This window comes from Mesoplodon densirostris, chromosome 6, assembly GCF_025265405.1.
Source record: "Mesoplodon densirostris isolate mMesDen1 chromosome 6, mMesDen1 primary haplotype, whole genome shotgun sequence".
Lineage (NCBI taxonomy): Eukaryota > Metazoa > Chordata > Mammalia > Artiodactyla > Ziphiidae > Mesoplodon > Mesoplodon densirostris.
This window is the reverse complement of record NC_082666.1, coordinates 23,599,431-23,615,958: the sequence shown is the minus strand read 5'-3', so window position 1 is coordinate 23,615,958 and position 16,528 is coordinate 23,599,431. Positions and strand designations below refer to the sequence as shown.

Here is a 16,528-nt window from a genome sequence, read left to right as displayed (position 1 = left end):
GCGGCTGTGTGTTCCGCGAAGACTTGGGCTTCGGCTGCCGTGCCCACGGTAGTACTAAGGAGCTGCGTCCCTCCAGAAGGTTGCCGCGCCTCACTGAGCCTCCGTTTCCTCGCATGTTAGCTGGGCATACAATCCCAGCCGCTCGCCGACCGCACAGGGCTGCTGCAGGTGACCAGGCGCTTTGATGGCTGTCAAGGGCTGGACACGGCGAAGGTGGGCTGAAACCAGACTCGAACCACCCCTCATCTCGCAACCTGGGGGCCTTGCCTTCCCCTGGTCTCCCTGGGCTTCCCCACAACCAGAAGAGCCCACGAGCTGACATAGTTCCCCTCACCACTAGCTGGCCATCCAGGATCATAACAGATATCCCAGCTCGGGCAGGTCACGAATGAGTCTAGCCTCTGGCCACTCTCCCTCCTCTTTCTCGCCTCACAGATCCACGGGGAAACTTGAGTCTCAGAGACCTGAAGCGACTTGTCCAAGCCTTGGCCTGGTAAAAGCTATCAACCACTCTTCCTTTTATTCCTGCGGTCCTAGGGGTCTCACGCTTTCGAGAGACCCTACCATGAATGAGCCTGAAATACCTCCTGCCCAAGAAACCACAGCCTTGTTGGATCTGTCCTTGGCCTCACGGTTTCCCCTCAGGACTTTTCTTTCCACAGCTTCTCCAGCACCTCCCACCCCTTCCCCAGTCCATGCTTTAACCCATCCTTTATAATCTGCTACTGGAGCAACTTGTAAAATACTAAAACTAAACATGCTTTCTTCCTCAAAGGGCTTTTTTGGAAACCCAGCTTGTCTTCTCTGCTCAGAAGCTGGCCTTGGCTTTCCACTCAGCAGGACTTGCAAAGTGGCTCAGATGGTCTTCAGTTGCTCCCACCACACCTGCCAGTCCCTGCACCTTGCACTCAGCTGTACCGAATACCTTTCCTCCCTCCCTGCCACTGCTCTGGTGTCTCTTCACTTTTCAATGAGCTCATGAAGCTCATTCAAAAGTGGGGCTTTTCCCCACAGAAAAGGCCACCTAGCTGGTATCACTGCTCAGCCCCCTCCGGCCTCCATCCATTTGCCGAATGATTATGTGTCTCCCTTACTCCAAACCCCTCAGTGGTTTCCCATTGTAATTGGATGTAAAATCTAACCTCCCCAAGGCCTTGCATGGCCTGGTTCCTGGCTGACCCTCCGACCTCATCTATCACTCTTCCTCCAGCTTGCTGTGTTCCAGTCGCACCCATCTTCTTGAAATGCTTTAAACACAACAAAAGGCTTTGCAGTTACTGTTCCCTTTTCTCTCACTTTTTACATGGCTGGCTCCTTCTTACCCTTTAAGATTCTGCTTAAACCTTCCCTCTTCAGAGAGGCCTTTACTGACCACCCCGCCCCCCCAGGGAAGATTGGCTCATCCCAGCCCCATCTTGGCACACTTCGTTTTCTTTATTTCAATCTTCACCTATCAGTAATCTTTTTTTTTCCTATGTCTTCCCTGCTGATTATAAGTTCCTTGAGGGGACTTACATCTATCATGTTAGTGATTGTATTCCCTGTGCCAATGCACAGTAAATATTTGTCAACAGGATAAACAAGTGATTTTTCTCCCTTCTTGAGAAAAACTTACCTTCCTATCTACCAAAATCAGGACCTGACACACAATAGCTACTCAATCAATACTTCTTTTTAAAAAAAAAAAAACTTTATTTTTATAAATTTATTTATTTATTTTTGGCTGTGTTGAGTCTTCCTTGCTGCGTGTGGGTTTTCTCTAGTTGCAGCGAGCAGGGGCTATTCTTCCTTGCGGTGTGCAGGCTTCTCATTGTGGTGGTTTCTCTTGTTGCGGAGCATGGGCTCTAGGCGCGTGGGCTTCAGTAGTTGTGGCACACAGGCTCAGTAGTTGTGGCTCATGGGCTCTAGAGCACAGGCTCAGTAGTTGTGGTGCACGGGCTTAGTTGCCCCATGGCATGTGGGATCTTCCCAGATCAGGGCTCAAAGCCGTGTCCCCTGCATTGGCAGGCGGATTCTTAACCACTGCGCCACCAGGGAAGTCCCCAATCAACACTTCTTGACATACTAGTTCTAATTAATGCTGCCTCCTACAGGAAGCCTTCCCTGATCACCACTGCCCCCCAACACCCCCCAATTACTTCTCTCCTTTGAGCTCTTACAGCACCTTATCTGTTCTCTTTGGTGGTCCTGAGGACACCATGCCTTAGGTAGGTCTCTATCTCTACATGTCATCTTACCTCTTGGACCAGGAGCCCTTGCAGATAAGATTCTCACCCAACTATTTACATCCATAATCCTACATCAGGCACCCTGGCATGGGTGTACCATAAATGTTTGTTTAAAGAAATAAATCCACCAATATGATGGTGGGTGGAAAAATGAAGGAGTGTAAATATCCAGTCGTTTCTTAGTCATTAAACAATTGATTCTTGTGTTGGGGAGTAGGCAGTCCTGTCCTGCTCTCATGTAGGGAGCTGTGTATCTCAGAGAAAGTGCTAAACATGGCAAACCCCCTGTACTTTGCCTTCTCAACAAGCAATGAGGGGTTGCTTCCCAACTCTTGGGACTTAGTACACCTCATGGAGGCTCAGAGCAAAAATGCCGGCTCCATACAGTAGCAACCCAAGGAAGCTAATGGATTTGAGGGGAGAGGAAGCAAAGGAAGAAGGAAACAAAACATTTGAGTGCCTGTGCCTGAGGCTTCACAGTCTCCATCCTGCCTTCCATGAGAATTGATTTCTCACAATAATGCTGAATGTGTATTATATAACAATCTCTAGTTTGGGGTGTTGTGTTGATAAGAAAATGTATTCAAGTTATCCAAATAAGGCATCTGGCACATTGTAGGCCGTCACTAAATGAGACTAGTGTTATTTCCTTTTGTCATTTGGGGAAAATAAGGCTCAGAGAAGCACCTATAACAACACTGCCAGGATTCAAGCTCTGATTGAGTTGAAGTCCTGAGCTCCTTCCCTAAGCTTGTGAACACAGTAAAAGGATTCAAGTCCTGTTTAGCATCATACAATTTTTAGTATTTGGGTGTCCTATTGTTCCTCTTTTCCATTGTCATGAAATCACTTTAAATCTGTTTTCAAGAGCCTTATTTAAATTTTATTCAAAGTATTCTGTGAAAAGAAACAGGCCTTTAAGAAAATAAATCTTTTCCTGGCACTAGTACTGGTTAACTGGCTACTAAGTAACTGGTAACAGGGGATGGGTAGATTCTCTTCTCTTCTCCCCAAATATTGCTTTCCTTCTGATTGGCAAGAGCTTGGGTATGTCACTTAACACCCTCATCTTTGCCCTGCTTTTGCTGGGTGAAGGAGAGAAATAAGGGAGCTTTAGAGGAGACAAATTGCAGAGGAACCACTGAGCCCACAACTGATCAGGAGCCCCAGAAGGACCCCTTGAGTAAACTCTGATAGCCCAAAGTGAGTGTCTAAACCACGTTTTGCCTGGACAGAAAAGCCAGGGGAAAAAAGGCCTCCCAAGACTGTCTTCAGGTCAGTTTTCCTGGAGTCTGAAAACAAAATGCAAGGAAGGGTTTCAGACTAGGAGAAGAATCCATAAACTTTGGGGATTATTACTAACTTTTATTGAGTATTTACTAGATTTCTACCCTACAAAGCAGGCACTAGTATCCCCAATATTCAGAAGAGAAAACCAAAGCACTGAGAGGTTAAGTAGCATGTCCGACCAAGGTCCCACCAAGATTAACAGAGATTAAGTGGCTCTACTGGAATTAGTGAGAAAGGTACTGAATATATTTCTTTTGCTCTAATATTATTCTTTAAAAGGCAAATCTAGTTCAGGGTTTTAATGTTTGCCTTTTTAGATATTTAAAACGGATAGAGGGTGTAATCAATTTCAGGTAAAGCACAGAGCACACACCTGGATATGGGGGGCCATGCAACTAAGGTGCTTACTGCCACCTAGTGGCAACCTATGCTTATCGCAGTGAGGCCTCCAAGAATACCAGGCCTCCAGGCGCAGGTGCTGCAAACCAAAACTTGTGAAGGTGGAATCTATCAAATATCCCAAGTATTCACTCCTATTTGCAGAGGTTATTGCCAAATCAGTGTGATATGAGAAGTCAAGCCAATTTTTCAGTGACTCCACCTTCCTCCCTCATCCCTGCCTTCTTGGGACAGTTTGTGACTTCTTGCTTCCACACTCGCAGGGTATGCTCCTCCTAGGGTACACATATTACTGATGGCAATCTGCTTATCTGTACCTACCCAGAGGGCCTGTGAGCATCCTGGCCAGGGGCAGAGGCTTGTCTTACTCATCTTTTTTTTTTTTTTTGCGGTACGCGGGCCTCTCACTGTTGTGGTCTCTCCCGTTGCGGAGCACAGGCTCCGGACGTGCAGGCTCAGCAGCCATGGCTCATGGGCCCAACCGCTCCGCGGCATGTGGGATCTTCCCGGACCGGGGCACGAACCCGTGTCCCCTGCATCAGCAGGCGGACTCTCTACCACTGCGCCACCAGGGAAGCCCTTTACTCATCTTTATGAATAAGCCAGTGAATGTTTGTTGAACAACTATGAGCGGATGCTTTTGACCCAAACTTGTCATCACTCTGTATGATTCAGGCAAAGATTAAGCAGCAGTTTATTTGAATGCTCTAAATAATAAACATTTGAGAGGGGTGGGCAGAGGGATGGTAGGAGCTGCTCAGGGAAGTGTCCAGGGCAGGGCAGGGGGTCTGGGCAACTGGCCCACTCACAGGGCAGTGGAGAACCAGAACTTCTGGGTCAAACAGAATACAGCGGCTGTGAGGCCCGTACACTGACGGGCCAAGAGTTTCACACTCAGGTCATGGTAGCCTCTCTCGCAGGTCAGCTTAGCGGCCTCCACAAACTGGTGGTAGGTGTACACCACATCCCTCAGGTTCCCCGCTGCCTCTCTGTGTCGGGTGGAGCAGCGGCTGCAGGCTGTAAACTGGAAGCACAGGCTGGCCAGCTGGACCAGGTGCTGGAAGGTGTCACGCACAGCACCCTGCATCTCCTCGGGGGACTGGTCCATTCTGATCACGTGCTGACAGCTCAGCAGGAGCTTTTGGGAGCCCATGCAGAGGCGGCTCCGGCTTTCAGAAAAGTGCCAGGTGCACTTCTCGGGAGGGTGCGTGTTCCCATTTCCCCAGGAAGCTTCTAAAATGTCCTGTAATTCCAGCAAGCTCTCCGTGAGTTGGATGAAGCCCTCGGGGGTGCTGGCAGGGGCAGCTTTCAGCTGTCTCAGAGCCCTGGCGCAGTACTCTGGCCAGATGTGGCTGTTCCTCGACAGGGGCTCAGTGCTGCAGCTGTGGGCCCGGGCAGGCCTCCAGGGCAGGGCCAGCTGGCCTCCTGCAGAGGGTGGTGAAGTGAGGGGGGCTGTGGGGTGTGCTTCCAGGCCCCTGTCTTCCTCCTCCGTCTCTGGCTGCAGGCCATGGAAGCACGTGGCATAGGAGAACTGGCAGCTGCACTGCTCCATCCCAGTCCTAGGGGCCACAGTCTCATTCACACCTGCAAACCCCGAAGATGTGGCCGTCCTGAGACTGGCAGAAACTTTAGGATAGCTTTCTGGGGCAAAGCACAGGAAAGACTTCTCATTAGGAAGGCACATGCTAGGGCTTTTGTCTTTGCTTTCTGGCAGTGAACCATGATTTGAACCTTCTAAGTGGGGCTCCTCTTGGGAACACGGTAGTGGCTCTGGCAGAGAAGGCCCTGGATTCAAACAGACCTGCTGAGGAGTGTCCCTAGGGGTGGTATCTTCCCCTATCACATGGTTAGGTGGCTCTGCCTTGACCTCCTCCAGAGGGAAAGCTGATGAAATGGTCTGGTTCCTAAGCAAGAAATCCAGGTTTAAATCCAGCTCTGCCAATAGTTTTTGTTCTTGGGCCTGGCAGGCTTGGCCTGGGGTTTCTCTGCTTTGTCCTTGGGGGTCTCTGGGGGAATGTGGTGGGGTCTGTTCAGTCCTTGTTACAGGAGTCTCCAAGGAGAGGGAGGCTACCATGCCACCAGCTGGAGCACGGACACCAACAGTCTGTGGGACAGCATTCAACACGTCACCCTTGGGGTCACCTGGATCCTTCTCAGGTTCATCACGAAATAAGTTGGTGCCATTTTTGTTTGTAACTTCTCTATCACGTTCCAAAGATAGTTGTCCTTGCTGCTCCTCCTTCGTAGGGAAAGAAGCCATCTTCTCTTCTGAATTTATTCCACATTCACCACTTCTAGGCCTGTCTTGAGGAGACAACAGAGACCCTGTGTCCTGGGGGGCAGTTTCTTGCATATGATTTGTAAACAGAGATCCCAGTCCTCTTTCTATCTGGACTCCTCCCAGCTCTAGTGTGTCTCCTTGAGAGATATTATGTGGCCCTGGGCTGATGGTCAGGCAGATTCTGTCCGGGTTCAACTCAGCACTGGAGAGGGAGGGGGTGCTGTCCCCAAGCTCCATGGCAAGTTCTCGGGGGGCACTGCCATCCGAGTCTTGAAATGGAGATGAGGTCTGGGGAAGCCCTACCTGAGCCGTATCTGGGCCAGATGAGCCTGGGTTGGGACTGTGAGGAGTGTTTGCTGGGGAACTGGCAACCCTGGCGGTCAGAGGGGCAATCCGTGAATTCTCTTTATGGCTGGGGTCAATCCGGAGGCGAATGGCAGAAATAGAAAACACTCGAGAGTCGATGACCGACTTGGTTTCCATGGTCTCAGGCTCCATCTCCATGGCCCGGGAGGCTGGGTTTTTGCTCTTGGTCTCCCTCAGGGGAGCCAGCAGCCCCAGGGCCTTGGTCTCCAGGAGGCCAGGCTCACCCTGCACATCTTGCAGACAGGACACAGTTGGGGAGGGTGCACTGAGGGCCAGGTAGGGCTCCCGGTCATAGTAGCACACGTCGTCCACGCTCTCCAGGGAGGCTGATGGCATCAGGGGAAATGAGACCTGACAGGTGTAGTTGGTCTGTAGGAAAGACCTTCTTTTCCTCAGGGTCTTGGCATACCTCTTCACTCCTCCCCTTCTGCTTGGCTCTCTTCCACCTGGTCCAGGATTCAGGCTGTCCTCAGGGCTGCAAGTGCTGGCCTTATTCTGTGAGCCTGTGGCACTGGCTTCTGCAGCAGAAGCAGCTCTGAGCCCTGAGAACCAAGAAAGGAAAAAGAACATGAAAAGCAGAAAAACAAAGAGACTTGTAGATCTTGGGCTCAGGACTCAGGATTGCTTGGGTTCAAATCCTGGCTGGGCTGTGTAACCGTGGGCACGTTAAATCTTGAGCTCCTCAATTTCCTCTTCTGAAAGATGGGGATGATCACCGTGGTAGACCTTTTTTGGTTCTTGGTTGCCCAAGATCCATTGCCTTATCTTTTGGTCACAGTACCCCAACTTCCTTTTGGGGAATGACATCTCCCCAGTGGTTACAGTCTGCTGGAACTATTAATGAAGGGGCCCTATCCACATCAGCCAAGTGGTCAGATTTATGACCCAGAAAGTCAGTCACAAAATTTCCTAAAATTTCAAACTCAAACACATTGATTTAAAAAAAACACACAAAAAACAGTAGAGCCCATTCTTTGCAGCCACAGTATCCTGACAGTACAATGAAGAATCCTGCTACCCCACCCCCTGATCTGGTTGCTGCCTGTGTCTGAACCAGGTCTTCACCTCTGCTGGCAATCCTCTAAGCTATCTTACATCCTTTCAACACCTTCTCTCTGTGCTTACATTAACCCAAGCCAGTCAGTAACAGTGGTGTCGATCAGCACTGCCATGCTGGTTAGATGACTTAGTATGGATCAAGCTCCTAGCACAAGGCCTGTGCCTAATGGGTGTTCACTAAAGGAATCCAGTGCTGTCATTGTTATGATTGTCACTACATGGGTGAGGGTCCCAAGCGAGCTTTCTTTTGACAAAAAGTGGCTGTGACTCTCAGTCATGGGCGTGAGGGGTCTTGCACATACCAGGATGGATCTTTCTGCAAGGAGACTCACTTTTGTGAAGAAGTCCTGGGAATCAGCCAGAAGGAATTAAGATCACAGGCTAGCACCTGAGAATCAGAGGGCTCTTAGACTCAGATCAGTTTTTTGCACCCTGGCTGAACTTTATTAAAAACTTCATCAAATCCTAGGCTGCTCCTCAGACCTCCTAAATCAGAATCTCTGAGGCTGGGATCTAGGAATTTACAGTATTTTAACCAGGTCCCTTGGGTGATTTCGATGTTTTGGAATTCCAGCCACGTTTTGGAATTGCCGCTCTAGGCCACCTACAGCCACTGACCAAGGGTGTTTCTGAAGCCTAAAAAGGGAGAGGCTCCCACACTGAGTCAGGGGCCAGACCAGACCCCAGGCTCAGGAGTCCCAGGTCTGGGCTGTCTCCCCAGCACCTCACTGGCTCTCTGTAAAAGAGGGAGTGTCCAGTGTGGACCTTATATCCCTGACTGGACTCCCATAAAGGAAGGCCTTGACCGATGGTCTGTCTCACACCCATCTTGCCTCTAGCATAATGGCTGACCCAGAAGGGCAAGGCTGGGGGCATGGATGGCAGTTGGCTGGGTTCTGTGGGAAGCAGGGCACAATCTGGCCATAGGTTTCTAGGTCAGTTAATGAAGTCAAGGTAGATGGTGGAGAGTGCATTCATTTATCCATTTAGCAGCAACCGCCAGGCACTATGTGCCAGGACACAGAGATGAGTGTGAAATGCACAGTTCCCACACTCAAAGGAGTTTTCGGTTTAGTGAAGGAGAGAAACATCAATACAAAAATCACACAAATAAATATGCAACTACAGGCAGTGCTAAGTGCCAGGCAGGAAGCACCCAGGGTGTGTGACAGGGATGGGGAAACCTGCCCTAGTCCTGGCAGTCTGGTTAATATTCCCAGAGGAAGTGAATTTCCAGTTGGGGCCTGATAGATGGATGGGCATCAGCAACCAAAGATCAGAGTGAGGAACGTTTCAGGTGGAAAGAGCAGTATGTGCAAAGGCTGGAAGTAGAAAAGAGCTGGGCACTTTTAAAGAATGGCAAGGAGGTCTGTGTGGCAGGAATGCATGGAGAGGGCTCAGGGGGAAGGAGAGAAACAGGCAGAGGCCATGTCACAGAGGGCCTCAAGAAGCCTTGCAGGGGCTGCCAAGAAGCTAGCCTTTCTCCCACGAGCAACGGGAAACCACTAGAGGGCAGGGAGCAACAGGAAAGGGCTGGAACAAAGAAAAGGGCTGCAGCTTCCCCAGCTCTTAGTAGGTCACCCCTAATGTCTGTGTGCTATTTTCCATTTTTTTTCTTCAGAGTGCAGAGTGAGAGAGAGAGAGAGAGAGAGAGAGAGAGTGTGTGTGTGTGTGTGTGTGTGTAAATGTCCCGCAAGGATCTCAGGTCAGCTTAGGAAGTCATTCTGTGTGGAAAGACACCCCACAATCTTTGTGGAGGAAGGGATGAGGATCCTGAAAGAAACATGATCCCCCTGCCTTATGTCTGGGTCCCTTCAGGGCCACCAACAGCCTGTCAGTTAGGTTCTTTTTTTTTTTCTTCTTTTTTTGTGGTACTCGGGCCTCTCACTGTTGTGGCCTCTCCCGTTGTGGAGCACAGGCTCCGGATGCGCAGGCTCAGCGGCCATGGCTCTCGGGCCCAGCCGCTCCGCGGCATGTGGGATCCTCCCGGACCGGGGCACGAACCCATGTCCCCTGCATCGGCAGGCGGACTCTCAACCACTGCGCCACCAGGGAAGCCCCCAGTTAGGTTCTTTTTGTTTCAAGGCCTCATTTAAAGCTTTGGGGTCAACAGTGGCACAGCTGCTTCCCTCTGCTGGGCTGTCAAACCCTTTTCTTTCTGTGTAAATTCTGTCCATCTTACAATGCCTGGCCCACTTGCTGCCTCTTCTGGGAAGCCTTCCCTGATTCCCACTGTTGAATTAATGCCACCCATCTCCGCCTGCCCACAGTTCTCTGAACCTCCCTTGTAGCCCTTACTTGAAGTCGGGATGCCCGTAATGTGATCCACTGAGCCCAGCTGGCCCACCTCAAAAGAGAACAAGGACCGTGCTTTACCTACCTGTTTTCCCATCAAGCTTGGCCCCTGCCCCCGGTGGGTACTGAGGAGCTGCCTGCACAATCCGCAGACCTGCGAGGGAGGGCTTACCTGAGAAGGCATCTGGGGGTGTGAGCTTGTCAGCTGCATCATAGTATTCCTCATCCGAACTGCCATCCTCCAAGGCCAGCGGCAGGCACAGGGCCAGCGCTTGCAGCGTGGAGCTGGGCTGGGCCTCAGGCCCGCCCTGCTGGGCCCAGGCTGCCAGGCCCCGACCCTGCCGGGAAGCTGTGCTGTCCGAGCTGTCGCTCAGGTGGCTGGCGGGGGAGACACTGGTGCACAGGTTGTAGTAGTCAATCTGGCTGCCCTCGTACATCCTGGGGTCCAGCCTGACCGCGCTCAGTTCTGGTCCCCAGCTGAAGGTCTCAGGATCGGGACTCTCAGAAAACTCTGTCTTCTGGCACTCAGGGTTGGCTCTCTGAGCCAGGTCCAGGAGACAGAGAAAGCCACTGGTTTCGATCCTACTTCTCTCCTCTTGGCTGTCAGAATCAAGACTCTCTGGGAAGCCTACTGAGCTCAGGTGGAAGAAGCCGGACCTGCTGGAGGAGCAGGCATCCAGGTCATCCTCCTCCAGGGCATCCGTGGACTCGCTTGAGCCACTGGTCCTGCAGCCTCGGCTCTCAGTGTTGGCCGAGTCCGATGCCTCAGACTCAGCACTGTCTGTTTTGCTGCTGGCCCCGCAGGTGCTTGGGCCTTCCTCGGCCACCTCAGGCATGGAGCTGTCCCCAGGAGGCTGCTCCTCTTCTACAAGTGGTCTGCAGGGGCCCAGCTTCAGCAGGTGTCTGTCAGGGAGGGGCTCCAACACGCAGTCTACTTCAGAGGACTCCTCGGAGTCACTGCATGCCCTGGATTCGTAGCCTGCAACACAGGAGACACCAAGGGTTACAAAACAGCATTTGGGGACAGGCAGATGCTTATGTGTCCTCCCGCCCCCTCTCTGCCTGCCCTCCCAGTTTCCAGATGAGAGGACTGAGGTTCAGAAGGGTGACAGGCCCAGATCATGCTACACTGACTGACACAGGGTCCATGGGACTCCAAATTCCATGTTCTCCGCAGAGTGTCAAGTCTCCTTTCCCACACCTATCTGAACAACCACTAAAGGAGACAGGATTACCCCCATCTCCAAGGAGATCTATCTGTCCATGGAAACATCTGGGTATTTAGTTGGTTTCCTAAGCCCCTCCTAAAACTCTCAGCTCTGTTGTGCTGACTGGGCATCAAAATCAGATAGGGAATCATATTTAAAAAAAAAGAAGAGATCCCTGGACCTAGCCCTGATGAACTGAGTCCGATATCTAGGGAGTGAGGCCCAGGAATCTGTATTTTAGCAACTTTATGGGGGGTTCTGAGGCTGCTAGGCTGGCACCATTCTGAAGCCTGGCCTAGGGACCTACTGGTGCCACAGGGCTTTTAGGAAAGTTAAAAGTCATCCACTGCTGGTACTTGGGAGGGATTCATGGTGAGAGTGTTGGGGGGGCCTTGAGCCAGGTCTCCAATTTCTCATGCACCGTAAGCCTCCAGGTGTGATCCTTCTAAACTTCTCTCTGATCACATTACACTCTATTTAAACCCTCTTTTGGTTTCTCTTGTCTACAGGGAAGCACCTAAGCTCTCCTACTAAGGTTGGGGCCTCTCACAGGATGGCCCTGATCCCCTCAGCAGCCTGGTCACCCTCTAACAGTATGGCCCATACCCCTCCTCAGCAACTTTTGTCACCCTGTCACAGTGCATGACCCTTTGTGTCATGCCTCCATTGTGTCCCCTCTGCTTCAAAGGATCTCTCCTCCCTTCTTTGCCTGGTTAACTCCATCGTGTTCTTCATGACCTCTTTCAAATACCTCCTGCTCTGGAGGCCTCCTGTGGCCACTGCCACCTGCCCTGCACCCCCAGCAGGCCTCCACAACAGCACCACTCCATGGGGCACTGTCTTCCTGACCATATTCAGAAGTATCATCCCTTGTTCATAAATTGTGTGAAAGACAAAGGTAACAAGCACACAAAATCTTCACTTCCTAATTATTTTACTTTAGTCTCATCCAATATCTATGATTACTTATGCCTATTTTATCCACATGGAGGAAATGCCATATAATGGTGCACTACTGAGCACCTCTCCCCACCTTCATGTTCAGTGACAGCACATCGGGGGCTTGAAATTAGTCATGGTGGGAGTGTTTATGCCATGGAAATAGGCAATTGCTTCAAATTAGAATTCTGTTTTGTTTTGTTTTATCCCTGCAGAGACAGCTGTTAAACATTTATCAGCAAACCACTGGGAAAATGCTGCATAAATAGTGCTGAAGCACCAAGGGAGGAAAGGGGGGTGGGATGAATTGGGAGATTGGGGTTGACATATATACACTAACTAATATGTATAAAATAGATAACTAATGAGAACCTGCCGTATAGCACAGGGAACTCCACTTCGCTGCACGGTAGAAACTAACACAACATTGTAAAACAGCTATACCTCAATTAAAAAAAAAATAGTGCTGAAGCAAAGCCTGGTAGAAACTGGGAGCTGGCCTGGGAAAATGTTCATCTCATCTGGCCTCCCCTACTTCATTCCTTACATCGTATGATTTTCCCTTCTATCTCTAGGTACCCCCTTCTTCTAAACATGTGAGGTTGAGAATTTTTATTATAATTCAAGAGAATGCAAAAGAGTATCCAGGAATGGGATGAGAAACTAGGTCAGCTGTATTTTCTTTTTTTTTTTTTTTTTTTTTTTTTTTTGCGGTACGTGGGCCTCTCACTGTTGTGGCCTCTCCCGTTGCAGAGCACAGGCTCCGGACGTGCAGGCTCCGGATGCGCAGGCTCAGCAGCCATGGCTCACGGGCCCAGCCGCTCCGCGGCATGTGGGGTCCTCCCAGACCGGGGCACGAACCCTTGTCCCCTGCATCGGCAGGCGGACTCTCAACCACTGCGCCACCAGGGAAGCCCTCAGCTGTATTTTCTGAACAAATAAGTGACATCTTGTTTTACTGGCAAAGAAAGATAAAATGCAGTGGATCTTAGAGATGGTTTTAGAAAATACTACAGGGAATCAGAGACCTTCCATAGCCTTCTTTGGCTTTAGGGGACTCTCAGGTACAAAGAAAGCTTCTCTATTTAGGATTTTGGAAAGATCAACTGCTTACTTCCACTTGAGTGGGAGTCTCAGCTCCATTCAATGCACCACCTCCTTTTAGGCTTCCCTGACCTACAAGGCAGTGAAATGGGCCTGTCCTTACTGGGGCAAGCCTCAGCACCTCACCTTCTTCAGCGGATACCCGGTGCACCTGTTGTTTGTTTCCCGGCCAGAGGAAAACGGAGGTAACTGGGTCGACATATAGCCTGTAGTACCCAGCAATCAGGCAGGCTAGGTCTTTTGCACTGTTGGATTCCAGCAGCAAAGTCAGAACCTTTGAAGGTAAAGAGAGCTCTTATGCTTATAAAGGGCTAAGGGATAGTCTGAAGACTGGCAACAAGGCCATGTGGCGCCAGTGAGAGATTCCAGCTAAATCCAGCCATGGTCCACAGGCAGGCCCTCTGGTGTCCCATTTTCTCATCTACAAGACTTGAAATGAGTGTGCACACGTGTGCACACCCACAACCACACATGCATGCACACACACTCACATGTGCCCAGTGGGCTCCTCCCATCCAATCTCCACAATGTCTCCTGTCCCCCTATCCCAACCACCCTACCCTGTTCATTCAAACCATGGGGCCCCTTCAAGACCTGACCTGGAAAAGGAAAAGGAGCAGGAGCGAGTAGAGAAGGAGGAGAGGGGGATAAGAAGAATGAAGCACCAGCCCTGAGCATGTTGGGATTAAATCAAAGGAAGGCAGGATAACTGTAGGACCTTCCAGAGAGGCTCAGGAAGTACCCCACACCATTTACCCATTTTAACTGCTGCCATCCAAAATCTTGTGCAGCCATTCTGGTCCCATGCATGTAATAAAACCCTCTGGTGCTCCCATCTAAGTTTCTGAACCCATCAGGAAAGGACATGGTCCAGCTCAGTTTATATAAAAAACCTTTTAGGACCTGTCCAGGAAAATGCACCCTGTTCATCACTTTCCCTTTGATGGGACAGGATGGACAATTCTACCTCTTAAGCAAATGTTGGACATTAGACTTTCTTAATATCCAAACTCATATAAACTACCCTTGAATATTTAGCCCCAGATTCCAGAAGCTGGACTCAAAAATCTCTTCCCCATGTATTACCTTGATGTTCTGAAGATGCACTTTGACCATGCTCACTTTCTCAGACTCTTCTGTCAGCTCTACACGACTGATGTTTGCAAACTCTGCCAACGTGGACATGATGTTGAGTTTGCTGTTGATAATGTGGCTAATGCCATACTTGGCTCCAACTAGAAGGGCAATGTAGGATTCTCTATCCTGTAACTGCAGAAGGGGGGAAAGAGAATTAGTTTCCATTCACAAGCTAGTGAAAAAATACATTATACATGTAGGACATGATACCTCTCTCTGCAAACCCCTTGATTCTTATTTCAGGTCCTCACCACCACTCCTCTAGACTACCAAGTTAGGTGATAGCCTAACCTGGGCCCCATCTACAGATAAATTAAGTATAACTTTATCTCCCACAATACACTTCACAATAGAGAATCAAACCACAGGACTTTGACCTGTTCCATAAACACAACCATATACTTTCACACCTATGTACCTATATTCATGCTGTGCCCTCCTCTTGGAATCCCTTGCCTGTCATCACTATCTACTGAAACCCTGACCCTTCTTTAAAAGCTTCCATCAAAACCTACTGCTGGGGCTTCCCTGGTGGCGCAGTGGTTGAGAGTCCGCCTGCCGATGCAGGGGACACGGGTTCGTGCCCCGGTCCGGGAAGATCCCACATGCCGCGGAGCGGCTGAGCCCGTGAGCCATGGCCGCTGAGCCTGCGTGTCCGGAGCCTGTGCTCCTCAACGGGAGAGGCCACAACAGTGAGAGGCCCACGTACCACAAACCAAACAAACAAACAAAAAACCCTACTGCCTACAGAAAACATCGGCCTGACCTGCTCCTCAAACCACAACAGTCCTTTTCCTCTGTGTTGTTTTCACACCATATCCTCTGCACTTCTCTGATAGCACTGAGGTAAGACTTCTTACTGTAATTTTTTGTATTTAAGTCATATTCCATGCTAAGGTCCCTGACAACAGAGTCTGCATGTATCTACATTTGTAACCCCCAGTGCCCAGCAAGCACCCTGAGCCAGTTCAACGTGGTTGGTTTCTCCTCCCACTACCAGCTCTTTCCTTAGACAGGAAAGGTAAAGAGGAGCTGGGGACGGGACCTAGACAGTTGGCAGAGGGCAGGTTTAGCCCTTGGGAAAAGTGGGTAGTTTTTCTTGTACTTGCAAGTTTCCTTGCTGTGATCTAGTCTCTTTTCTACCATTTAGTCCTCTACTTGTACAAAGACTCAATCTATTTTTCCCTTCCTCTGACTATCTGATGCTCTTCCTTTCTGTCAAAACACTGATTTCCTTTTTCCATTTACATTGTTAGGTCAGCAGTCTGATTAAATTGACCCATCACTGCTGTAAATGACTGAGAGGCACACCAAATCCACTGAAAGGAGTTTTGCTATTATAATATTTATATATATATAAAACTGGTAAATTGTCTGGCTTTGTGCTGGAGAGTTCTGGGGCTGACTGAGTGGTGAGGGAGAATTCCCTTAGGCCACACCCCCCATCACTGACTGCCGCAAAGCACATAGCTCTAGGCCTAGGCTCCAAAAAGCAGGCCAGGGGAGGAATGGGTAACACAGCAGGGGGCTCTTTTGCTTCTCTTTTCCCTTCTCATCCTTCCACCCCTTACTTCTTCCCTTCTTCTGAACAACCGTGGCCCCAGCATGACAGTCAGTCTAACATTCTTATCTTTCCTTCATGATTTCCATTTTTTCCTCTTTACCTTCATATACCCAAAGCTCCAGGGTAAACTTCTTACAGTACCCTGCCCTCAAAACGCCTTTCCTCTGTACTGAAATCTGGCCAAATCCAACCTTCTTGCCTTTCCTTAACCCCTTCTTCCCCACTCAACCTGAAGCTAGCAGTGGTGGCCTCTGTCATCAAACCCCACAGCAATGGTCCTGTGCCTCTTGTGGCTTTTCTTTGTCTTGTTGGGTGCCTTGCTCCATCATTTTAGGGTGGGAATCACATCTCACTCAGCTCTGCCTCCCCCAGCATCTGTCCGAGGGCTGGCTCTAAGCAATGGCTTGACAGACACTCCCCAATGGCATAATATTTAGTTTCCCAAACAAATTCTAGTCCATGACCCAGTCCTCAGGAATTTTAGGCTAAAAGATACATTGATCGTCAGAGAACCTCTTGCAACCTTTATAAGGGTAGGACCCCACAGTTCTTTAATACATACCATTAAAGTAGCATTAAAGATTTTCCCACCATATGTCTTGAGTTCCCCAAGGATCTGTAGATAACTTAAACGTAGCTGGGCAGCAGAAATAAGTTG

The 16,528-nt window shown here is 49.9% G+C and overlaps 1 protein-coding gene across 1 annotated transcript in view; it reads right to left on the bottom strand.

Moving 5' to 3' along the window:
• Positions 1–4,694: 4,694 nt before the first annotated feature.
• The window catches only part of FRMPD1 (FERM and PDZ domain containing 1), a 46,769-nt gene continuing 34,935 nt past the window's right edge, over positions 4,695–16,528 (bottom strand). The window contains exons 11-15 of the mRNA XM_060101504.1: positions 16,433–16,528; positions 14,256–14,438; positions 13,296–13,443; positions 10,091–10,897; positions 4,695–7,106 (exon numbers count right to left, since the gene is read on the bottom strand). Coding sequence (XP_059957487.1) covers positions 4,723–7,106; positions 10,091–10,897; positions 13,296–13,443; positions 14,256–14,438; positions 16,433–16,528 — 3,618 coding nt within the window. The 3' untranslated portion in view covers positions 4,695–4,722. The remainder of the gene's footprint in view (positions 7,107–10,090; positions 10,898–13,295; positions 13,444–14,255; positions 14,439–16,432) is intronic.